Source organism: Pongo pygmaeus, chromosome 4, assembly GCF_028885625.2.
Source record: "Pongo pygmaeus isolate AG05252 chromosome 4, NHGRI_mPonPyg2-v2.0_pri, whole genome shotgun sequence".
Lineage (NCBI taxonomy): Eukaryota > Metazoa > Chordata > Mammalia > Primates > Hominidae > Pongo > Pongo pygmaeus.
In genome coordinates, this window is record NC_072377.2 from 152,776,199 (window position 1) to 152,803,646 (window position 27,448).

Consider the following 27,448-nt stretch of genomic DNA (forward strand, 5'->3'; position numbering starts at 1 on the left):
TCTCTTGAATTGCCTGCTAACGGCTACCCTTTCCAGTGATCTGTTCTTACCCGCCTCAGGTCTTCCCCTGCTGAGGTTTGATGCGATCTGAACGATGGATCTCCAGGGCCTGCTCAGTCCAGCACACAATGCCTCAGTGACTTTTCTCTCCTACGCAGCAGTTACTTCGTTTCCTCCTGGGGCCCTAATACATGCTTCTTAAAAGGAGCACATTATATTCCTCTTCCTTTTCTCTTCTTTCTGAGGTGGGTCAGCTGTGACATGAGGGATGGAGAGAGTGGGCCTCTGTGTTTTGCTTTAGTTTTCTGGCTGCAGCTGAACTTGTACTGTTCCTGTTCCATTTCTGGAGGAAGCCAGGGAAAATATCAGGATGAGATGGGGGTGTGTTTAGCAAAACATGGTGTCCCAGATTGTGCCAGGAGTAGGCATGGTAGGCAACCTTGCATAGTGTACAAAGAACTTCCAATCATCCTGACAGCAGAATACTCTGGCTACATTTTAATGTCTTAAGTAACTCCTGCCACATCAGAGCATATCAGCAGAGTTTATATAAATTATCCATTGACATGTGTTGCAGACAGAGATAAAAGCCTAGAGAACATATGGAAGACCAGGCTACTTTTGTAGAATTAGGAATGGAGGAACAGTTAAATGTGGTCCTTGGTCAGGCCCTGGAAACTGCAGTTTCCGTTCTCTGGGGTCAGAAATGTTGCTACAAGGAAAGTCCATCCCGAGGGAGGACTTGCTCACTGACTTTTCCCTTTCTGTGTCTGGATTAAAATAGCTGTGGGACCCCAGTGAGATGGCAGATAATGATTTTTCTTCCTATGAATGTCCTCAAAGAGGACTCTACATCAGAAGATTCAACAACAGAAGATCCTTGGTATAGACAAGTGTGCCTGAATCAGAAATCTTTGTCTTCATCCAAAGAGGTATTCTTTGCTTGATGAGCAAGTACAGATCCACTCCATTTATTGAGAAGTTCATGTTGTCTAGGGACCTCAATAGCCCCATCTTTTTTTGGCATCCCCTCAAAAAATAAATTTAGGTGAAGCTTCAGGTAAGGAGTTGCTTTTTCGTGACATGTAAAATGTTTTCCCACTAAAATAATGCACTTATGCCCATAGAGTAACCTATGATTTACTTCTGAGTATTCAAAGATCTGTTACTGAGCTCTATACTTTTAATCAAGATAGTTATTCAAGATTTAAATTTTTAAACATTTGTTTCTGAAGAAGAATGGAATAGGCTCTCCAAATACATAGTACTGAGGATACAATGGGCAGAGTAGAGATAGCTCTTCATTGTAAAAGTCATCTTAAATCCTGATTGTCTCTACTTTAGTGATTGTATTAGAGGGCAACAACCTGAGACAGTATCTCAGAGCATCATTCCAAGGACACACCAGGAAGAAAAATGGCCAAATCTTTCCTAGTATTCTCACTTTTGTCCTTTATCTTGATACATTTGGTGTTATCTTCTGGTGAGTAATTTAGCTGGTCTTGGCCAGCAGTTGAAATTGATTTGTGGGCTTTTACATCATAATCTGAGAGAGAATGCTTTGAAATTGTTCTTTAACTGGCATGAATATATATATATATGTGTGTGTGTGTGTGTATATATATAAAAATTATCCATTGACATGTGTTGCAGAGTGTATATGTGTATATATATATATATATTTATATATATACTCAGAGTATATGACAAAATGAAGGTCTCTGCCCATTGAGTCAGTATTTTAGACTCTCTCTCTCTCTATATATATATACACACATATACATATACATATATATACACACACACACATATATATACTCTGAGTATACTCAGAGTATATATATGTATACACATACTCAGAGTGTGTATATATATATATATACATACACACACATATATATATATATAGAGAGAGAGAGTCTAAAAGACTGATTCAATGGGCAGAGACCTTTGTTTTGCCATCTTTTGCATGCAGATTATGAGATTTAACTCATGAGGGCAAGGAGGCTTGGGTGACTCACTGAGGTAACATGTAAAAGTGACTAGCAATGTAAGATGCATACATGAGATCACATCTGGAAAATTTAGAGTGTTTGATTTGCTGTGTATTTGACTGGACCATTATCTTTTGTGCCCTCTTATAGAGAAGAAATCATGTAGGGAGTCATAAAGAGGCCTAGCCTCAAGGGCTGCAGAGCTTGCTTTTTCACATATCTACCAAGAATTCCTGAGTATTACCCAGGTGTCTTTCATGCCTAAAAAAATATGAGAATTGGGCCAAAAGATCACTTTAAAGTTACAGCATTGCTTGTTTCTTTCATACATAGATTACCAGCTCTAAATCCTCTCAAGTCCAAGCTAATTAGAAAAATTATTTAGTACACTGGACTGCCAGCCTTTATGAAACAGTGATGCATCTATATAGTCCCCTGCTGATGTCAATTAGGAGTAAAATATTTATTTCACATTTAAAAAAATGAATGAATACATGTATAAATGAAATAATGTTTTCCATTGCTGAAAACTTCCTTGATAATAAATTAGAACTCTTTTATTCTGCCAACAGATTAAGCTATGATTTAACAGGAATTAAATTCTGTAACTATTTTCATGTATTCTCTAGTTTCAGGCCCTAGACACTGGTGGCCACCACATGGAATTATTAAGGTAATGTTCCATTAAATTTCCCCCCAGGACTGACATTATAATATGAGGTCTTTTTTTTTTGGAATTGTTACTGTGGAAACTTAATGCCTCAAGGTCACCCGTAATAGTCTTCAAGGCCTATTTGTATGAGGGTGGTGGATACACTGCTGAAACAGTACCCCAGAGTAGAGATCCAAACTTGGAACCAAGACAACATTCAGTCATACATACACCAGAGAAGCCTCTTTAGTGCCTGAGAAATATTGAAGAGTATTGACAATTGCCAGGAGCATGACAGATTCTTAAGAGCCTATGGACTTGGGCATAACATGGTCCTGGCTCTCAAGGAGCTCACAGTCTGATGGAAAGAATGACTTAAAAGAATGCTCCTAAATGTCTTGAGATGTACAGAGAATGCCTAAGCAAGTTGTGAATGCAGAAGGCAACTTCTGGATATGGATGGAAAAAAATGTAAAGAACAGTAGATATCTGAACAGAGCCTCAAACTATGTTTGCAACTTGGATGAGGGCAAAATGGAGACATCTTTTTCATTTTCGTCTACCTTAATGAGCACTGCATATAATGTGATGTCAATTGATATTAGATAAGTGAGAGAAAAGATGAATGAGGGATTAAGCGTTTCATTTTGATTCACATTTGCATCACTGTATTCCTTCCCTTTAGAAGTATTAGCACCTTAAGCTTTTGTCTAATTCATAAATTTTAAATTTCATTTCTTCTTTGTAAAAAAGTCTGTCATGAGTTGACTGTTGAGAAAGATATTTTGAGGGCAGCTCTACCTTCAAGAGACCCAGGGACCAGAATGTGAAGCTTGTCAGAGGCTACTGCCCCAGAAAAAGGATCTGCAGAATTTTTCCAGGATTTATACCCTGGTCTCATAAAGCTCAGTTCTGGAATTTTCTTCTCCAGAAATTTACCAGCAGGATGAGTCTGCCTCATGCCCATAAATCCATAAACAATAATAAATGCACTCACTTTTACTTATTTTCTTTAAAAAATATTTATTAATCACCTATGCTGTGCCCTAAGATACACTATTGAGGAAAGCAGTTATATTCCTTTTCCTCATGAACCTTGAAGATAACCAAAAAAGGAAGCAACTAACTATGATTTATGGTAAATTTTATAAATACAAGAAATAAAATGGTATGATAGAGAATATCTGTTGAGCGTAGAGATAACTACTATAAACAATGGGTTCAGGCAAGATTTCTCTGTCATGGGGATATCTAAGGTGAGACTTGAAAGATAAAAAGTAGCCACCCAGGTGAAGAGGGGGGAGAAAGACCTTACCTACTTGGGTCACTAATTGAAGCCCTGTGTGACTGGAGCACAGACAGGTAAGAAAAGTGGCAGATGCTACAGTAAGAGCAGCAGGTGGGATTCTCACCTTAAGAATGCATAACTTCCTCCAAAGAGAGAGAGAAAAAAGCAGCTATATTTATAGACAACAATATAAACTATTCTTACTCTTGTCTTTGAAAACTGTATATTCTTTCAGATTCAACTATTTTATATCTCATTTATTCATTTGGCAAATGTTTATATAGCAATGACTAATGCCAATATATGTGCTGGGCACATAATGACTAGCCTAATCAGACTCAAATCTTTCCCTTCTGGGCTTATAGTCCTTTGAGGGTGTGGGATTAGTTAAATAATTAAATAAATGCATTGTTACAAACTGATTAAAAGTATAAAAATAAATAACAGAGAGTTGTGACTGTCTTTTAATAAATAGTTCTCAGAAAGTGGGTTATAACCTGAGCTCTAAAGATAGAATGAGTTTAGGTTGAGAAAAAATATATTTGGTGGGGTGGTTATGACACGTCAGAAGACCTTGAGGTGAGGGAAAGATAAAGAATTTATGAAAAAGGAAAGCAAACTAATGAACTTACTAAAAGGGCAGAAAGCAAGGTAGCATCAGGTAAGGGCGGAAGATTTGGGAGGTTCCAGGTCACATAGGGACTTTTAGCCCATATTAAGAAGTACTTTTTTATAATGTGCAATGAGGTTCAATGAAAGGACCTTAATGAAGGAAATAAAATGATTCAATGGAAGTTTAAAATATGAAACTTCAGGAAATAAGGAATAAAGGAAATGGAGGGATTAGTTGGGTAACGATGGTGGCCTGGCCATGATGGTGGTGTTGAATAAAAAAAGAGGGAGGAGGAATTTCTAAGTTAAAACATGACCCCCTTCTTTCCAAATTCCTAGCCAAAACTTTCTCCTACTTTGTGCATGAGGTATTTTATCTGTACCAATCTTATGACACTTATGGAGCCCCTGAGAACACTAGCCTCAAGCTTCATAATCCCAGAGTCACTACTTCAATTCATCACCAGCACCAGCATTGCCCAGAGAGGAACTTCCCCCTGAAAACAAACATCTCTGAGTCCGGGTCCCTGAGGAGACATGTCCCTTCCTTTGTTTTCGATTTTTTTCTACAGTGTCAGGGCATTAGTCTTAGTGATCTCACCCACTCCTGGGCTCAAGCAATCCTCGCACCCCAGCCTCCCAAAGTGTTGGAATGACAGGCATGAGCCACCACGCCTAGACTATGCTTAGATTTTCCTAATAAAGTTCAAAGGTGACCTACCTGTCTAAGTGGGGTTCTAACTGGATAAATCTTTTCAACTCAATTTCAGGTGAAATGTCCATATGAGAAAGTAAACTTGAGTTGGTACAACGGAACAGTCAACCCCTTCCCTGGCTTATATCAACCCATCTGTGGCACCAATTTTAAAACCTATGATAATCCCTGCATCCTGTGTGTTGATCTTCCTATTACAACTTTGAAATAGGAAATGGCTTGAGGATTTAGAGAGTGAAAAAAAAAAAATAAATATTTTAAATTAAGGCATGTGGATTCTTCCATTATTGATCTTCAGTTTTCTTTGCTGAGCTGTCATAGAAAATCCCTAAGAATCTTTCCAGATCTAATAATTTGGGGCATAAAGAAGATTGCGAGAGAAGCCCCAGATATATCATCTATTTATCCGCTCTTCTTCTTTTTTTTTTTTTTTTTTTAACCATAGCATAGTTGGCCATTGTTCTCCTTAACTGAGAAGGTCCTGACAACCAGGGCATCATATTGTCACCAAATGGGATATATATAGGTTCTAGTTCCATGGCTTTGTGGAGATGGGAAAGTGAGAGCTTTTGTGAGAGCAGAATATTGTCCTGACTATGCTTAGATTTTTTTTTAGGTGGGGTCTTACTGTTTTGCCTAGGCTGGAGTGGAATGGCACCATCATTGCTCACTGCAGTCAAGTGATCCTCCTGCCCCATCCTTCTGAGGAGCTGGGACTGCAGGCATGCACCACCATGCCTGGCTAATTAAAAAAAAAAATTGGAGAGACAGGGTATCGCTCTGTTGCCTAGGCTGATCTTGAACTCCTGGGCTCAAGCAATCCTCCCACCTCAGCCTCCCAAAGTGTTGGAATGACAGGCATGAGCCACCACGCCTAGACTATGCTTAGATTTTCCTAATGAAGGTCAAAGGTGACCTACCTGTCTAAGTGGTATTCTAACTGGATAAATCTTTTCAACTCAATTTCAGGTGAAGTGTCCATATGAGAAAGTAAACTTGAGTTGGTACAATGGAACAGTCAACCCCTGCCCTGGCTTATATCAACCCATCTGCAGCACCAATTTTATAACCTATGATAATCCCTGCATCCTGTGTGTTGAGAGCTTGTGAGTACTATTTGGGGAAAAGAGGGGAACTGTAAATATGGTTGTCCATAGCAATTACCATCTACACTTCCTATCAAGTACATCAACCTTGAAGCCAGGAATTTTCTCCAGTTCACACAGATTATAATCAGCACCCACTCAGAAAAGCACATAGTAATTGAAAGTCCACTGGACTAGAAAGTAGACTCATTGTACCAAATGACATTCCTCAGGTCCATTCTGGTATCTGAGCCCTTACATTCCCATATGCCAATTGATTGACTTCCACTCGAGAAGCTCTCAAATATCCCTTCAGGCTCTGAATTATTTTTTTATTTTAAGAAAAATTGTAGTTTTGCTTTCCCTTAAATATCTTCACCCCCTTATGTGTTTGAAAGTCTGAACTACAATGATGATGTATTTGCAAAGTTTGGATCTTTTAGCTGAGACTGTGTTTAGATTTTTGGATTTATGTGACATAAATCAGTGATTAGATACTGAAATCTTATAACGCAATGCTTTCAGCTTTGATTCCTATATGAGTGTGTGCATTTCACAGAGAGAAAAATTTTCCCCATGGCATCAGATTGGCGGTCTTAGCCCAATCATTTTTTAAATTTTGTGCAAGGAGCAATGACAGGAATGTGCAAAGCTCAGGTCATCCCCACTAATGAGTAATTCAGCCAAAGTGTGAGAGTATTAACAGAATAGTTGAGGATTGATATGCCTCACACATCACAAACTCGGACCTGATTACACAGCTTAATTTCAAAAAGACTGTAGCTTGTCTCATAGTATCTCCAGTGGCATCTTAGAATCACGGAATGATAACTAGGTAAGAAATCCAATAATTTTGTCTTTTGTCATTAGTCAATTCTCTTTATACTCTGGATCTTAGTTTTTCCAAATATAAAACCAGGTTTTAGATAAGATAATTTTAAAAGTTTTTTTTTTAGTTCTGTCATTGTATTACTAAATGAAATGTTTATTCTGATACTTCCTTTAGGAAATCTCATGGAAGAATCAGGTTTTACCATGATGGAAAATGTTAGCTGAGTGGACTTGAACGTGGAAGATATCTTCCTTTTTTTTTCCTCCATGTCTCCAATTTCCCTCTTGCACTTTTTACATCTCCTTGCATTTGTTCTTGATGACAAAGAGCTATCATTACTGAGCTTGTAGCAGACTGTTTAAAGTTCCTTCCATGGACCTCTCCCCTCACTGATTGATTGCCTTCCAGAGTCTCCCTAATAAATAAACTTTTATGAAGTCTGATTTGACTTGGGTCTCAGATCTGTGTCTAAAAATCTCAGAAGTAGAAGAAATTCAGAATTTGAGTCATGGATCAAGGGCAACTATTGGGATTAACCAGCTCTCTAATGCTAAAATCACTGAATTAATCTCCAGATTGTCTTCTGAAGAACATGACAGAAATTTCTTCCATATTCCTTTGGCATTAAAAAAAAAAGTAATGGAACTATATGACATTGTACTCTGCTTGTAGGATTCCTGTTGCCAAACTTCTGCAAACTCATCATTAAACATCCTCCCTTTTGGACTCAGCCTCCAGACAGAGGTATTTACACATGTGCAGCTTTGATCAACAGGGCCCCACATTCTCACCAGATCTATTTTGCCTAGAAAAACACCTACACTGTTGGTATCCATAAATGTCCCATTGGTCATTAGCCTTTTTCTTAAATTCTCTGGACACATTTTAACCTCTAAAACATATAGGGACACCTTTTTCTCTGTTATACTTCATATGTATTTTTTACTTATATATGTACAGCAGACTAATAATATGCACTAATATGCTCTCTTCCCTTCAGAACTTTGCTCCCTAGTGGATTGGGAAAGAGCATCTATTCTGCCTCTCATTACCTTGCAAGGCTGTGGTCAGAGTGTGTACATGTTCTGTTAGATCTTTGATCTTACCTCCCATGCTGATCACATGGTGAATACATGTCTCCAGTGAGAAGGAAACAATCACTCTTCATGTATCAGCTTTAGAATTAATATCTCTGGGAAAAACTAGATATTCTCTAGCTTTATAGCATGCCAATTTCCATTGCTCCAAGTCCTGGGCTATGCAAGAACACCAAGAACTTCGGGGATCCTGGGAGGATTGTTTTCTAACATTATTGCTGTATCTTTGTTGACCAATCTTTTCTTCTGCAATAATTAATTTGCCATTAATGTCATCAAGTGAATTCTCAAAAATCTCAAATAGGCACTATTAATAGCCTTGCATGAGATCTGAGCTCTGTTATCTCTAATCCTCTCTAACGACTCTCTCTTTGTTTTGGGTAGTTTCTTCACACACGAGCACCAATTGTTAATATTCCGATCCCTTTATCCAGCTCTCCTGTGCAGTAGTCCTGCAGACACCAGCCAGTTTAGTCTCTATTTCCTTTCAGCTCTGTATCCTCAACTCATAATTGCTTCATTGAGATTCCTCTTTCCTAGTCCTAGAATCTCTTACAATGCAAAAACCAAGGCCAACTACAGAGTTTATTTATTTTCCATCTGTCCTTCAGTGCCTCGTGTCCTAGTGTCATGTTTACATATTTGTCTGACTATTTTTGTTGTTTCAGGTAGGAGAATATGTCTTATCTGGTTTTTCTTGCATCATATTGTTTGAAAGTAGAAGTTGACTTTATTTTTTATCATGCCATTGTACTTATTTTTTATACTTATTTTTCCTATGATACCGCCTAAAGTCTATACTAGAATACATTGTCGTTATTCTACTTTTTGTAAGAATTCCAACGGACAAGATTTGTGCTCTATAATACTACAAATCTTTTTAGTGGATAAGAAAGCACTGACTTAAACTGTCAATGGGTAACAGTAAAAAGATCAGTAAAAATAATTTTTTTTCTGTCATTTGATAGTAGGCATTCCCAAAGATGTAAAGGAGATTAGCATGCATCTAAATGCAAGATGGCCTCCTTCCAGTGCAACCCCTAAGGATAATTTTCACAGGTCTCTTATGACTGCTAACATAAAAGGAACTTCCCCCTTTTGTGGTCCTAGCTCTGACAGTCACTGCTTGTGTTCTCATTCTTTCTCTCTCTCTCTCCCTCTGCCTTTGGCAGGTGATTTCAAATTTCTCCCTCTGATTCCCTGTATATTTTATCGTTTGGTTATTGATTAGCCCCAGGTTTTAGTCATTGCCATCTTCCACCCACCCTGCTTCCTCTGCATGACAAACCCACTCACATCTGTATTACTCTGTTGCCTATATACGTATAACTCACTTACCCACATCATGAGACTGTACCCATATTCTTAGCATCAGACAGTGGACATCTTTATATATATATATATACACACACACATATATATATATTCAATTTAATGAGTTTGTACATATGCATACAACCTTGAAATCATCGTCACAATCAAGGCAGTAGACATATCTGTCACGTCTAAAAATTTTCCTGTGACTCTTTGTTTTTGTTATTGTTGCTGTTGTTGTTGTTGTAAGAAAAATTAATGAGATCTACCCTCAATATATTTTTAAGTGCACAACACCGTATTGTTAACTATGGGCACTATGTTGTATAGTAGATCTTCAGAACTTATTCTTACATAATCAAAATTTTAAAACCACGAACAATAACTCCCCATTTCTCCCTCCCCCCAGTCCCTGGAAACTATTATTTTATTCTCTGCTTCTATGAATTTGACTATTTTATTTTATTTTATTTTTCATTTTACTTTAAGTTCTGGGATACACATGCAGAATGTGCAGGTTTGTTACATAGGTATACATGTGTCATGGTGGTTTGCTGCACCTATCAACCCATCATCTAGATTTTAAGACCTGCATGCATTAGGTGTTTGTCCTAATGCTCTCCCTCCCCTTGCCTCTCACCCCACAACCACTCCAGTGTGTGTTGTTCCTCTCCCTGTGTCCATATGTTCTCAATGTTCAACTCCCACTTATGAGTGAGAACATGTGGTGCTTGACTTTCTGTTTCTGTGTTAGTTTGCTGAAGATGATGGCTTCCAGCTTCATCCACGTCCCTTCAAATGGCATGATTGAATTCATTTTTATGGCTGCATAGTATTCCATGGTGTATATGTACCACATTTTCTTTATCCAGTCTATCACTGATAGGCATTTGGGTTGGTTCCATGACTTTGCTATTGTAAATAGTGCTGCAGTAAACATATATGTGCATGTGTCTTTATAGTAGAATGATTTATAGTCCTTTGGGTGTATTCCCAGTAATGGGATTCCTGGGTCAAAGGGTATTTCTGGTTCTAGATCCTTGAGGAATCACCATACCATCTTTCACAATGGTTGAACTAATTTACATTCCCACCAAAGTGTAAAAGAGTTTCTATTTCTCCACAGCTTCACCAGTATCTATTGTTTCCTGACTTTTTAATAATCACCATTCTGACTGGCACGAGATGGTATTTCATTGTGGTTTAGAATTGCATTTCTCTAATGATCTGTGCTAATGAACGTTTTTCATGTTTGTTGGCCTCATAAATATCTTCTTTGCGAAGCAGACACTGGACATCTTAATTTCACTGGCTCTTGTGGAATCTTGAAAGTCAATCTATCTAATATGGATCCTATGTTTTTCTAAATTTGCTTTACACGTTTTGATGTAATGAAAATTAATGCTATCACTCTCTCTAAGCTCTTTTTCACTCAAACTCAATTTTAATATACTATAAATATATATTCCTTATATCAGCTTACATATTGATTAAACTCATGAACATTTATTTAATTCCAGTCATCTTGTTTCAATGTTATTTTACTATTAATCTTAACTGTTATCTCAGGTTCCATTCTATTCTTCTGAACAAAATTTTCCATTTAAATATTCTCTATTAAAAATCACTATCCTTGGTTAGTTATAATAGAAATAAACATCTTAGTATGACATACAAGACACTTTATTTCATCTGCAAAAGACACCTTCGAAGCCCAAGTTGAACTATAATGAACTCTTGTAGGACTTGTAGCAAACCCTATTTGCCCATAAGGTGGCAGTAAAGCATTGCTCTTTAAACCAACAACTCTGACTACTTTTGGCCAACTTGTCATATAACAATATGATTTTGGGGAAATAGCTAGATCTCTATGAGCTGCAGATTTCTCATCATCTAACATGGTAATATCCTTCTCCCCAGGAAGATGAAAGCTCCTAACATACTCAGCCTTGACGTTTATTCAGGTGTCACATTGGATGAGAGTATTGGGAAATGTTTCTAACTAATGGAATATTTGTAACCAACGAATGGACTAAATATTACTCTTCTAATCCTATGGAGTTTTTTTTTTATTTCTGATTAGCTTATTTTTACCCTGAGAAAGCTAATTCAGAGAGACAGACTTGTGTAAACTGTTTTCCATGTATTTTCCAAGCAAAAATTTGGAATGAGTTAGATATGGGCCTATGTAGGCTGCCAGAAAGTCATTGTTATTTAAAATAACATGAAAACAACAAGACAAATCTAAGCCACAGTTAATTTTCTTTAATTTAAAATTTATTGATTTATTTTTATTATTTTTTCAACAAATCATAATTGTGTACACTTACTGGGTGTAATGTGATGTTTTGTTATATGTATACAAAGTGGAATGATTAAATCCATCTAATTCACATATCCATCACTTCACTTATTTTTTGTGGTATGACATTGCAAATTTACTTTCTTAGTATTTTTAAATAGGCAACATGTTTTTATTAACTATAGTTATCCTTCTGTGCAGTAGATTTTATAAGCCTATTATTTTGTGTAACTGAAACTTTGTACAATTTGATAAACACCTCCTCATTCCTTCCTCCCCACCCCCACTTCTAGCTTCTGGTAACCAGCATACTACTTTCTACTTCTACTTCTATGAACTTGATCTTTTAACATTCTGCATTTAAGCGTGAGTATGTGGTGAAAGTGGGCATCTCTGTCCTATTCCATGTCTCAGAGGAAAAGCTTTCAGCTTTTCACCATTAAGTATGATGTTAGCTGTGGGCTTGGCATATATGCCATAACTGTGTTTAGGTACATTTCTTCTATGCATAACTGTATTTAGGTACAGTTTTTTCTGTGCCTGGCTTATTTCACTTAACATAATGTTCTCCAATTCTGTACATATTGCTGCAAATGACAGAGTTTCTTTCTTTTTAAAAGATGAATAGTATTCCATTGTATATCACACTTGGAAATATATCACATTTTCTTCATCCATTCATTTGTTGATGGACATATAGATTGTTTACATATTTTTTCTATTGCAAACAATGCTGTAATGAATACAGCATGCAGATACCTCTTCCACGTGTTGACTTAAATTCCTTTGGCTATATACCCAGAGTGGGATTGCTGGATCATATAGTAGTTCCATTTTTAGTTTTTTGAGGACCTCCATCCTGTTTTCCATAATGACTGTACTAATTTACATTCCCAATAAGAGTGTACAAAGGTTCTGTTTTCTTCACCTCCTTGCCAGCACTTCTTATCTTTCATTGTTATAATAGCCATTCTAACAGGTGTGAAGTAATATCTTATTCTGGTTTTAATTTGCATTTCCCTAATTATTAGTGATGTAGAGCATTGAAAAATACGTGTTTGCAATTTGTATGCCTTCTTTTGAGAAATGTCTGTTCAGGTCCTTTGCCAATTTTTAATTGGATTATTTGTTTTCTTGCTATTTAGTTGCTTGAATTCCTTATGTATTTTGGAATACTAACCCTTTGTTAGATGCATGGTTTGTGAATATTTTTTTCCCCACTCTGTGGGTTGTCTCTTTATTTTTTCCTTGGCTGTGCAGAAACTTTCAGATTTGATGCAGTCTCATTTGTATTAATACTTTTGCTTTTGCTGCCTTTGTTTAGAGTTCAGATAAAAAAAATCATTGCTCATACCAATGTTATAAAGCTCTTCCCCTGTTTCGTTCTAGTTTTACGGTTTTAAGACTTACATATAAATCTTTAATTCATTTTGAGTTCATTTTTATATATAGTATAAGAATCCAATTTTATTTTTCATCAGGCAAATATTCCATTTTCCCAGCACCATTTATTGAAGAGACTCTCCTTTTCCTTTCTCCATTGTATGTTTTTAACTTTTATTTCAAAAATCAATTAGATAAAAATGTGAGGGTTTATTTTTGATCTGTCTATTCTGTTCCACTTGTTGATGTATCTGTTTTTATGCCAGTTCCATGCTGTCTTTATGACATGGTGCTGGCATAAAATAGCTTTATAATATATTTTGAAGTCAGGTAGTGTGATGTCTCCAGCTTCATTCTTTTTGCTCGGTATTGCTTTGGCTTTTCACGGTCTTTTGTGGCTCCATACGAGTTTAAGAGTTGTATTCTCTGTTTCTGTATAAAAAGACTGGAATTTTTATATTGAATGTTTAGATCATTCTGGGTGGTATAAACATTTTCACAATATTAATTCTTCCAATCCATGAACACAGGTATTTCTCTATTTTTTTCTTCAATTTCTTTCATCACCGTTTTATAGCTTTCTATATATAAATCTTTCACCTCCTTGATTAAATTTACACCTTGTTTTCTTTTTTCGTTGCTATTGTGGATGGGATTAAAAAATGTTTTTGGATAGTTCATTATTAGTTTATAAATACTAATTTTTGTATGTTGATTTTGTATGCTGCCACTCTACTAAATTTGTTTATCTTTTCTAGTAGTTTTCTTTGTGGCATCTTTAGGGTTTTCTATATATAAGATCATACTGTCCACACACAGAGACTATTTCAGTTTTTCATTTCCAAAATTCTTCATTTAATTTCAACAAATGAAATGATTTTTGTTCTATGATAACTTTGTTTTCATTTTATGTGTGTTTGTGTGTATTATGTGTAAACATTTTTGTGTGTGTGTGGCAATAATAGCTAAAATCTACTAATTTAGCATGAATCCCAATGTAGTAATGGGGAATTTTATTACCCGTAGCTCTCATGTTGTATATTAGATCTCTAGACTTATTTATCCTACATATGGGCTATTTTAAAAAATATTTTGACCTACATCTCTGTATTTTCATACCCTTCCACACCAAACTTACCCCTGATAAACACTGTTTTGTTCTCTATTTCTGTGTATTTGAATTATTTTGAGTTTCACATATAAATGAGATCATGTAATACTTTTATTTTTGGGTCTGGCTTATTTCACTTAGCATAATGTCCTCCAGACTCATTCATTTTGTGACAAATGGCAAGACTTCATTTGTTTTAAGGGCTGACTAATATTCTATATATTCATACGTGTGCCACAGTGATTCTAATCCAGTCATCCATCAATGAACATTTAGGTTCTTCACATATCTTGGCTATTGTGAATAAGGTTGCAATGAACATGAAAGTGCAGATATCTTTACAAGGTCATGATTTCTTCCTTTTTGGGTATATACTCAGAAGAGGGACTGCTGGGTTATATGGTAGTTCTATTTTTAATTTCTTTTGGAACTCCTGTACAGTTTTCCACAATGGCCTATTAATCTACAGTCCCACCAACAATGTTTCAGGGCTCCCTTTTCTCCATACCCTTACCAAAACTTGTTACTTCTTATATTTTTGACTGTATATATATATATATATACATATATGCACAAATACATATATATACACATATATATACACACATATATATATACACACACACATATATATATATACACACACACATATATATATTTGAGATGGGATCTCACCCTGTCACCCAGGCTCCCAGGCTGAAGTGCAGTGCAGTGACACAATCATGGCTCATTGCAGCCTCCACCTCCTTGGGCTCAGGTGATCCTCCCACCTCAGCCTCCCAGGTAGTAGGAACTACAGGCGTGTGCTACCACATCCTGCTAATTTTTGTATATTTTGTAGAGATGGGATCTCGCCATGTTGCCCAGGCTGGCTAGAACCCCTGGGCTCAAGCGATCTGCCCGCCTCAGCCTCCAAAACTGTTAAGATTATAGGCATGAGCCAATGCACATGGCCCCTTTATATATTTTGGATATTAATTTTTTATCAGATATATGGTTTAAAAATAATTTCTCTTAATACGTAGGTTCTTATTCATTTTGTTTATTGTTTCCTTTGCTGTGAAGAAGCTTTTTAGTTTGAGGTAGCCTAATTTGTATCAATTTTTTCTTTTTCCTTTTGGTATGATATCCAAAAAATCATTGCCAAGGCCAACATTAAAGAGCTTTTCCTCTATGTTTTCTTCTAAGAGCTTTGGGGTTTCAGGCCTTATACTTGGAAGGTATTACAATAGATCCCTCAAAAATAGAATGGATAATAAGGGACAATAGAGAAAATAATTTCTTAGAAAATATAGCCTACAAAGATTGAGTCAGAAAAAGTAGAAAGTCTGAAAAGTTCAATAACAAATAAGGAGACTGAAGTGGTAATTAAAACCTCCCAATGAAGAAAAGCTCAGGACAAGATGACTTTGTAGCTAAATTTTACCAAATATTAAAACAGAATTAATACCAATCTTTCTTAAATTCTTCCTAAAATAGAACTAAGGAAATACTCCCAAACTCATTATACGAGTCCTTGTATCACCAGCTCGATACCAAAGTCAAAGATACCACAATAAAAAAAAATGACAAGCGATTCTCTGATGAACATTGATTCAAAAATTCTCAATAAAATATTGTCAAAAGGGATTCAACAACATGGCGTGGTGGCTCAGGCCTGTAATCCCAGCACTTTGGGAGGCCGAGGCTGGAGGATCAAGAGGTCAAGAGATCGAGACCAACGTGGCCAACATGGTGAAACGCCGTCTCTACTAAAACTACAAAAAGTAGCAAGGCACAGTGGCAGGCGCCTGTAATCCCAGCTACTCGGGAGGCTGAGGCAGGAGAATCGCTTGAACACGGGAGGCAGAGTTTGCAGTGAGCCGAGATCGTGCCACTGCACTCCACCTGGCGACAGAGAGAGACTCCGTCTCAAAAAAAAAAAAGAAAAGTACATCATGACCAAGTGGGATTTATCCTTGGCAAGCAAGCCTGGTTTACCATACACAAATCAATCACTGTAATACGTCACATTAACAGAATAGAAGATAAAAACTTCTTTACCATCTCAATTGATGCAGCAAAAGCATTTCACAAAGTTGAACATTATTTATTGATTCAAAGCTCTCTATAGTTTAGATATAGAAGGAAAGTTCCTCCACATACTAAAAACCATCTTTGAGAAAACCACAGCTAACGTTGTAATCAATGGGGAATAACTGAGCTTTTCCTCTAGGATCCAGTACCAGGCAAGGATGCCCACTCTCGTCACTTTGGTTCAAACATATTACAGTACTGGAAATACTACAAAGAGTAATCAGACTAGAACAAAAAAGAAAAAGGCATACAAATCAAAAATTAAAAAAGTAAAGTTATTTCTAATGGCAAATGACAAGATTCTAAATGTAGAAAACCCCAAACACTCCACAAAAAAGCAGTTAGAACAAATCAATGAATTTAGTAAAATTACTAGATACAAAATTGACATACAAAAATTAATTGCATATCTGTACACAAATCATAACCTACATGAAAAATAAATGAAGAGAACAATCCCATTTTCAAAAGCATAAAAAATACTTAGCAAGGTATTTAAGCAAAAATGTGAAAGATTATACACTGTAAACTACAAAACATTGATGAAAAAAAGTGAAGACACAAATAAATAAAAAGATACCCCTTGCTCATGGATTAGAAGAAGAATATTGTTACAATGTTTGTAATACCCAAAACAATATACAGAATTAGCACAATTTCTATAAAAATTCCAATGAAATTCTTCACAGAAATAGAAAAAAAAATCCTAAAATTTTTCTGGAACCACTAAAGTCATCAAATCGTCAAAGTAATTCTGAGAAAGAAAAATAAAGAGGTGTAACACTTTCTTATTTAAAGTTATGTTAAAAGGCTATAGTGATCAAAAGAGTGTGTAGAACTGGCTTAAAAACAGAAACATTTCAATGGAGCCGAATAGGAAGCTGAGAATCAAAAGTCATGAGAGGGAAAGGATAATCTCTTTTGTAGATGGGGCTGGAAAAACTGGATTTCCTCATGAAAAGAATAAGGTTGAACCCTTATCTTAGACCATACACAAAAATCAAATAAAAGTGGGTATATTCAAGATTTTCCACATTTTGTGATCTAATAGACATCCATACTATTTCTGTAAGACCTTTGAAATCAGGCTTCTGCAAACAATGATTTATGATTTCTTCTTACTTAAAAATATTTCTGGTTCAGTATACCTTATATGAAATATTTGGGATGAGAAGTGTTTGGGAATTTGGGTTTAGTTTTTTGGATTTGGGAATATTTTCAGAAAACCCTGTGGTTGAGCATCCCTAATCCAAAAATCTGTTATCTGAAATGCTCCAATGAGCATTTTCTTTTGAGCTCCATGTTGGGGCTCAAAAAGCTCCAGATTTTAGATCATTTTGAATTTCAGATTTTTCATATTATGCATGCTCAACCTGTACTAAAGAAGATTATGCCATTTTAATGACTAGGTAATATAGACATATAAACCTAATATAACTCTGAGGTGAAATATATCCCTTCCAATGTCACATTCATTAAAGAGACATGGAAGAGATGCAGATTCAGTAGAGATCAAAATAAATTTAGTTTTGGATATAATGAATTTTAGGAAAAACTGGAACCATCAAACAAAAAATGTATATACCTTAGAATAATGAAATAACCCTTCTTAACTTTTCTTTTTGAGGAAATTCCTGTATGACTAAAAGTAATAATAAAAGAGTATGTGTGTTGTAGTGGTGGTGGTGGGGGCCTTGCTCAGTTTCTTCAGTTGGCTGAACATTTTCTGGCAATGAGAAAGGGACACATAAGACTATTAAAAAATATAAATATGTCAAAGGTATACTTTTTTGCATAATAATAACTTAGCTTCTATGATTACTCAATCTCCTCCTTCGTCAGTGTTCCAAGGGAAACTATGACTTGTTAGCATTATGACTAAGTGTTAGGAGAGGAAATGCCCATATTGCAAAGTTGCGTCCTAAGCAGTCAAGCAGAAGTTTGTGTCTTTCTTTCTGTGAAACTCTTACAGAATGGCCCTTGACTAAGGGGAGAAGTCATTATACTCTTTCCTGGGAATCTCTACTTCTCCTACCTAAGACATTTATAATTATATGGTTAAGTGACTACTTCTTTTGTCTTCAATATAAGAATGTAAATTCTAGGCAAGATGATATTGTGTCAATTGGGTGCTTTTGGACTGATTCTAGGAAATAGTACTGTCTAATATCTATATTAGCTATAGGTATATTATCTATATCTAATATCATGTGCCAGATATTGCACAATAAGAAGAATCAGCATTCTGATCCAGTTCTTCAGCTCACTTTCTGTACAACTTTGGAGAATTCATTTAATCTTGCTAAGCATCGGTTTACTCGTGGGTAAAATGAGCTTGTACCTAATAAGCACCTCACAGAATTGTGATATTCAAAATGAGACAGCACAGTAAATGCACTTTTTAAAGTGACATACTCATGTAAAGAAGTTGAGGAATAGCTTATTTTATAGAGAAAATGATTTTAAAAATCAGTTTTTCTACTTTGCTTACTTTTCCTCAAGTATTCTTGTGTTCTGCAATATGATCTGAGGTTTGAGTTACAACTCTTGTCCGAGATATTAAAGCTCAAATCTTTAGCCTGTGACAAGTAGAGCACTAAATCTGCTTTTTAAAAACTTTAAATAGTAAAATGACATAATTCAAACAGCAATCATTACAATAAACTTCGTACTATAATGTCTCCTTGTACAAGAAGATGAAAAGGTATTAAAAAACCACATTACAGAAACCAATTTAAAAATTAAAAAAACATACAAAATATGTGAAAAATATAACAATTAAATGAAAAAAGTAAAGTGAAAGTTGTCAATATTAATAGGAAGTAAAGCTGAATACAAGCCAAAGAACATTAAATTTATTTCCTTTAGCATCCTCATTCTCAGATAAGAAAGCTTCCTTTGTGACTGAGAATATAGAAGCAATTCCAAAAGATCTACAACAGGTTCCCACCAGCACATCAGCATCCATACTGTACTCTTCTCTGTTACTGTGGAAGAGGTTTCCATGTCCCTACCAAAGACTAACCCTGAACATTTTCTTTTATTAAAAGAAGGAAGATTGGAAATCAATAATCTCAAGTTACATTGTGAGAAACTGGAAAAAATGAGGAAATCCTAACAAGATAAGCATAAAAAAGAAATCATGAATCACAACGGGGGAAAACAATTAAATAGAAAACAGAAAAGCAGTAGAAACAGATCAATGAAACCAAAAGGTAGTTCTTTGAGATTGATAAAACTGATAAACATCAGTTTTATCAATCTGACAAACATCATAATTATGAAAACTCAAATGTTTTCCCCCTTTAAACAAGTACAAGATGAAGATTTCCACTCTCACTACTTCTTTTCAATATTTTACTGGAGGTTTTAGCCGCACAATAAGATGAGAGAGAGAGAAAAAAAGAAAGGACAGAACAAAACTTTCAGATGGGAAAGTAAGAAATAATACTGCAACTTTCTTTATTTGAAGATGAAATGATGGTCTCTGTAGGAAATGTGATGTAATCCACAAAAAATGATACTAGATCTAACAAATGAGTTTAGCCAGGTTGGAAGATATAATAACAAAATACATTAGAGTATATGGCAAAAAATACAAAATACATTGTACTTCATTTTACAGTTTTATTTTTAATCGACAATGACAATACATGTATTTATAGGGTATAATATGATGTTTACATTATGGAATGATTAAATCAAGCTAATTAACAAACCATCATCTCACATACTTATTTTTTTGTTGTGAAACAAAACATTTAATCTTTTAGAAATTCTGCAATATGCAATGCATTATAAGTTATTATAGTCACTTTTGTGCAATAGCTCACTAAAGCTTATTCCTCCTCTCTTACTGAAACTTTGATCATGTTCCCTTTCCCCACCTAACTGCCTCCACCAGCCTCTTGTAACCACCATTCTACTTTCAAAACAAATTGTATTTCTATAAACTAAGAGCAATTAGAAATTTAAATGAAAATAATTCAAACAGCATCAAAAATATGAAATCTGTTGAGCTTGTAAATGTCCTATACATAAAAATTTTTAAAAAAACATTGTGAGGTAAATTAAAGGAAACAAATAAATAGAAAGCTATGCCTTTTTCATGGGTCAAAAAATCATTTTTGCTAAGTATCAATTCTCCTCCAAATTGATTTATATGTTCATTGCAATACTTACTAAAATTCTAGCAATGTTTTATGCAGAAATTGACAAGATTATTCTAAAATTCATATGGAAATCTAAAAGTCCTAGAATAGTCAAAACAACTTTGAAAAGGAGAACAGCATTAAAACTAACGTTATCATTTTTCAGGACTAATTATAAAGCTATAGATATCAAGACAGTATATCATTGGAGTCAAGATAGAAAAATTGATCAAAAGATCAGAATAGAAGGTCCAAAAACAGATCTATATACATATAAAAATGATTTTATAAAAAGATCTAAAGACAATTCAGTGGAAAAAAATGATTTTCAACAAATGCTGCAGAAACAATTGAATGTACATAGACAAAAACAATGAACGTCAATTATAAAAACATTAATTCAAAATGGATCCCTGAACTAAAATCAAAACCATATAACTTTAAAAATTATGATTTTAGAGTAGGTAAAATTATTAGATATGACACAAAAAACATCATCCATTAAAGAACATTTTGTAAATCAGACTTCAACAGAATGAAAAACTTCTGTTTTTTGAAAAAACTCTAATTGAAAAAAACAAGTTACAGGGTGGAGAAGGTACTTTCAAAGCACATATTTGACAAAGAAGAATTTGTATAATGCTCTTGAAACTTAACCAAACGTAAATGAATGTTATCATGTATAAAAGATTTGAAGTAGACATTTCATCAAAGAATATACATGGATGGAAATAATCTACCATAGCATGGTGGCTACAGTCCAGAAAGGTGCATACCAAGAGGGAGCATCCTGACAGCAGGGGTTCCCAGACAGCCAAGTGCATCCTCTGTGGCTTTGTATAATCTACCCTTCCTTTTGACACAGTCTAGTGACTAACACAATCCTAAGCCTACCCAGATTCAGGGGCATTAACTATAGACCTCACTTCTCAATGAAAGGAGTATAATCAGTTTTGAGACAGTTTTAAAATTGCCACACTGTGATAAATTAAAAGTCAGATCACGTGCTGCCTAAGCCTGTCATTCTATAGGAAAAGATTGGAAAGAGTCAGAGTGAAAGTGTATTTTGGCTTTTATTTTCTTATTTTACATGATAGGATAAGAAAAAGAACTTAGGCAGGTATTTGGAGACTTGTAATTAGAAATTAAAGGAAATGTAGAGAATGCTAAGAAATGTGATGCTATAAAGGAAATTTAAAAGCTGTTTTCTTCTAGACACCCAAAAGTAAGAAATGCTTTTAGTAACAAAAACCATATGTATTTTCTGAGTTTAAAAAAGGTTTTCAGGTTTGTTGCCATGATCATATTAAGACTGTTGACTTCTCACCTAAGCTTATAGTTTCAGATGGCCACAAACTATCTACCATTAAATTTAGAAACAGAGGTAGAAGAATAAAGAAAAAAAAAAAAAAAGGTAAGCTTCAGAATTGTGGCTAGAAAGAACTTAGGACACTTTTAAAATAGTTACTGGTGTATGGAAAAAAATAAAACAAACAGTTAAGGAACCCTTTAAATGTTGAGGGATTTATATTGTCAGATAAACAATAAGCCAAGATTAAAGAACCTATGACCTTCAATAAATTTTCAAGACCCAGAAAATGACCATAAACAAGTAGCCTTTGAAGGTAGTACAGCCCCAAAAAGTAAATGTGGTTTTCTAACTTTATCTCAGTTTGGTTTTTGGTAGAAGTGCAAGAGCCTATCAGAGGGCACAGCCAGAAACGACCAAGAACAACTGACAAGGGCATTATTTTCAATAACAGAATCAGAGTCTTATCAAAGGATATATGCCACTGCCAGACCAGGGGGTCTCTACCCTTCCAAGTAAGCAATTTTTATCAGTGCTATGTGCCAATGACATCTACATGTATCTCATTACACTTTTTTTAAATGAGAGTTTAAATTATGATTATCCTGTTCATATTCCTCTACTGTATAAAAAGCATGGGGGAGGAGTGAGGAGTTGATAGGTCTCCATAAAGAGCTACTATTAGAAACCCTGAACTTTCTGGTGGTTGCAATGACTGGATAAGAGTTTAGTTGGTCTCCTTTGAGGGGCAGGGTATGTCCCACATGTGGACAAAAGGATGTGCACAATTTTTTGTTGGTCACAGGGCCTAATTGTCTACAAAACTCATACTACAAAACTATAATATAGAACATTTCTGGGAATTGGAAGTCTAATAAGAGAATCTATTTCTCTGTCCTTTTTGCATATGGTGTTACTATATGCCTAATTCTCAGCAACAATGAACAAAAATGTTGTATTTCACTTTTAAGCCACCTGTAAAAAATCACAATATTTTATTCTTCTCACCACTTTGATGCAAACGAGCAGGACAAATTTGAGCCATGTGTTGAAAATGGAAGAGCCAGAAATGAAAGGAGACTGGGTATCTTCATCACTGCCTGAAGGCAAACTGCCTATGAATTAGGGACGATCATGGGGACGTTAGGCAATTGAGAAGCAGACTTCTATCCTCTACAAATTATTACACAAAGGGGTTATTTGTTGTATCAGCTGGGATTACCCTAAGTAAAACATTTGTAATAAAAGGCACAGTGCAAAATTTACCTGCATTAGGGTATGGAGACAAGGGAGTTATTGGGTCGTGCTAGCTTTAGAAATTAAATCATGCAGGCATTGATGATTCCACCCAAAGTAGTTATTTTGCTTTTGTTACTTGTTCTAGTGGCTGTAAAAGATACTGGCATGTATCAAGGAAACGCTACCCTTACAGGCAATATTGCATTTTAAGTGATAAATAACTTATTAGTAGGACATATACTCGTGATATGCCACATGCTATATGCCATGAAAGATAAAATGCTATACTTCGTTTTAAGTCAAAAGAAAGAGATTGGCCGGGCGCGGTGGCTCACGCCTGTAATCCCAGCACTTTGGGAGGCTGAGGCCGGTGGGTCACCTCAGGTCAGCCTGGACAACATGGCGAAATCCCGTCTCTAATAAAAATACAAAAAAAAAAAAAAAAAAAAAAATCAGCCAGACACGGTGGTGCGTGCCTGTAGTCCCGCTACTCCAGAGGCTAAGGCAAGAGAATCGCTTGAACCCAGGTGGTGGAGGTTGGCAGTGAGCCAAGATCGCGCCACTGCACTCCAGCCTGAGCGACAGAGCGAGACTCTGTCTCTATTAAATAAAAAAAGAAAAAAGAAAAGGAACAGATTTATTGATTCCTTATTGGATAACTGCAAAACGCATTTGAGAATAGGCTTCATTTTAGATTAGTCAGGAAAATTGAGTTAGATTCTGAGAGGTAGAGGTAGCAAAATGTGCTTTAGCAGAGAAAATATTAATCGGCAAAAGTACTGAAAAGTACTAGTGGTTCAAGTCTCTGATAACTGGAAGGGAAACTGGGAGATGGAGTAAGAAGAGAAGTATGCCATATTGCCGAAGAACTTTGAATCACAAGCTAAAGCTCTTTAATTTTATTGAGCAAGCTTAAACAATGGGAAGGCACACCCAGTTATTTTTCCTTGGGGTGGCTTGTCCAGACCAGAGATGATAGGCTTGGGGGAGAATTTGTGTAGCAGACATAATGGGAATTTTTGAATTTAAATAAAAATATCCAGAGGATTTTTATTCCCAAAGTTGAGGGCAAACCTAATACCAATTTGTTTAAAGTAAATCACCTGATCTGGGCATTACTGCTTCCTTGTGATTTTAAAAGACTTTGGCAAACTTTCCCTCTCATATTTCAGTGTCTTAGCAAACATTTAAGAGGCTTCCTCTGATGCTTATAATTAAACTTCAAAGGGAAGGGGAAAAGCCAGACATGTAGTTGGGATGAAACTATTTCTTTTTTTTCTCTCTCATTGTTACGAATATGCAATTCTACCTTGCTTATTTTCCATTACATTTTCCAGAGGGTAGTATTGACATTTATTATGTTCTGATTTAAGATGCTAGGGAAAGTCAGTATGTTGGCAAGAATTTTTACTACTGTGTGATTTAGACCTAGCTCTCATTTCACATTGGGCCACCGTACTTACTGAAAACACCATGGTGTTGCATGACCTATTTTGTACTTACTGGCCTCTTTTCAGTCTCATTTTCAACCATCTTTACCTGATATCCAGTGCTCTGGCCTGCTGAACTACTTGGTGTTAATGCAATCAACATTCTTCACACACTCATGTCTATTTTCATGGGTGGTAGTTTAATTTTCTTTCTGCATATGTGTCCTCCTCTTCTTCTTCAAGAGCGAGCATTACTATTCTATCTACAAGCAGTCTTATTTTGCCTCAGGACTCTTATTTAGCCTTCAAGATTCATACCTGTGCAACTGTATCTTTTAAATGGGGCTTTCTCTGATGACATTGTGTTAGCAAAAGTAATTGTTTCTTTATTTATGTATTCACAGCTCTTTGGGCACATTCTGTTTTCTACGATGTTATCCCATTATATTTGAATTATATTGTATGTATTCAATTTGCTAAACCGTGAGCTTCTTGAGTACGGGGATAACACAGTGTAAGTACTATATTCAAGCCATGTGCAAATTGGTATGAGAACATAGAAGAATTAAAAACAAACAAACCTTTAGAAACTGTTGAAAAACTGCCACAATCAAAGAATAGCATAGAAAATTAGAAGGCAGTTCACATAAGATAGCAAAAAGACTAACAAATAAAAAAATGGCTAGGCATAGTGGCTGAGGCCTATAATCCCAGCACTTTGGGAGGCCAAGGCTAGAGGACTGCTTGAGGCCAGAAGTTTGAGGCCAGCTTGGGCAACATAGCAAGACCCTGTCTCTATAAAAAGTAAAAGAGCAAATAAAAATTTAAATAAATATTAAAACAGTTTTGTATTTTTTCACTCAAGACATATTGTATAACGTCAGACTCAGCCCAGGAAAATCAGTAGTAGAATTTAAGAGAAGAATGAAAGAAGCACATGTTCTGCTTTAAGATCATTATAATCTCATGCTATAGACTAAGCATGAATCCGTCAGTAAATAATGTAAAAGAGCAACTTAGTATTCACCTCTGTGGAACAAATTTATAAAAGTTCTAAGAAGAGAGAGATAAATGACCACAGAATTATTAATAGAATTTAGCTTGATTCTTTGAACACTTTCCCCATTATCTAACCTGGACCTTTTAAAAAATTTGTTTTTAGGCTGGGCGTGGTGGCTCACGCCTGTAATCCCAGCACTTTGGGAGGCCGAGGTGGGTAGATCACCTGAGGTCAGGAGTTCAAGATCAGCCTGGCCAATGCGGTGAAACCCTGTCTCAACTAAAAATACAAAAAAATTAGCTGGACATGGTGGCTGGTGCCTGTAATCCCAGCTACTCTGGGAGGCTGAGGCAAGAGAATCGCTTGAACCTGGGAAGTGGAGGTTGCAGTGAACTGAGATCACGCCATTGCATGCCTGCCTGGGTGACAAGAGCAAGACTGTCTCAAAAAAAAAAAGTTTTTAATTATGACAAAATGCACATAACTTTGTATTCACTATCTTAATCATTTTTAAGTGTCCAGTTCAACAGTTCAGTGGCATTAAGTGTGTTCATTGTGTGTGCAACTATCACTACCATCCATTTCCTGAACTATTATACTATGTCTTCCTCAACTGAAACTCTAAACCTATTAAACAATAACCTGCATTACCCACTTTCCCCAGGCCCTGGAAACTACCATGATACTTTCTGTCTCCCTAATTTTGAGCATTCTGAGTACTTCATAAAAGTGGAATAATACAAAATTTGTCTTATTGTGACTGGCTTATTTCGCTTAGCATACTGTTCTCAAGATTCATCCATGTTATAGAATATGTAAGAACTTCCTTCCTTTTTACAGCTGAATAATATTGCATTTTTCTCTGCATAAATATGCGTGTGTGTATAGAAACATATATATAATAACAAGTATATATAAATGTGGTATATATACACATTATTTTCACATATTTCTTATCCATTTATCTGTTGAAAGATACTTGAGTTGCTTCTACATTTTAGCTACTGTAAATAATGCTACTATGAATATATATGAACAAATATTTCTTTGAGACTCCTTTTCAAGTATTTTTGGTATATACACAGAAATCCCACCTAAACTCTTTTTTTTTGTTTGTTTGTTTTTGAGATGGTATCTTCCTCTGTTGCCCAGGCTGGAGTGCAGTGGTGCAATCTTGGCTCATTGCAACCTCCGCCTCCTGGACTCAAGGGATTCTCCTGCCTCAGCCTTCCGAGTAGCTGAGATTACAGACGCTTGCCACCATGCCTGGCTAATTTTTTTTTTTTTTTGTATTTTTAGTAGAGGTGGGCTTTCACCATGTTGGCCAGGCTGGTCTCGAACTCCTGACCTCAATCCACCTGCCTCGGGCTCCCAAAGTATTGGGATTACAGGCATGAGCCACTGCGCCCGGTTTTGGATTACCTTGTAACTCTCACTCTCTTTGATCTTTTAAATAATCTTATTTTTAAAATATTCATTTTTAAAATCTAAATTTGGATGCAATCAGTGAGGGTGTGATTCTACGTCAGGAGTCAAAAAGATCTTTATATATTAAAAATGATGACAAGTCAAAATGAACAAGATGAAACTTGATTAATGGCTTTCTATGTATGTCAAGAAAATGAACCACAAAAAGAGAGAAAAACAGAGCTCTGATTTTGTATTTATAGCATGCTTTATATATCATCATTTAGGTTAGTTATAAACATACTGACTGGGACAAGATTCTATTCCTCTTGGTTATATTAATTAATCTATCGGCACTTTTTTGTTCAGTTGTTCAGTCAGGTGTAGTAGTCTACCCATGTATCTTTATCCGTTTACAAAGACAGCACGAGAGCTTATCTAATGCCTTGCT

General features: G+C 35.6%; 1 protein-coding gene across 1 annotated transcript; it reads left to right on the forward strand.

Annotated features, from left to right (window-relative positions):
- The first annotated feature begins 223 nt into the window (after positions 1 to 223).
- SPINK14 (serine peptidase inhibitor Kazal type 14 (putative)) lies at positions 224 to 7,615 on the forward strand. Its single transcript, XM_054489617.1, has 5 exons — positions 224 to 245; positions 1,345 to 1,483; positions 2,624 to 2,667; positions 6,231 to 6,367; positions 7,353 to 7,615. Exons 2-5 carry the CDS (start codon positions 1,417 to 1,419, stop codon positions 7,396 to 7,398), a joined length of 294 nt encoding a protein of 97 aa, XP_054345592.1. The 5' UTR covers positions 224 to 245; positions 1,345 to 1,416; the 3' UTR covers positions 7,399 to 7,615.
- The last annotated feature ends 19,833 nt before the right edge of the window (positions 7,616 to 27,448 follow it).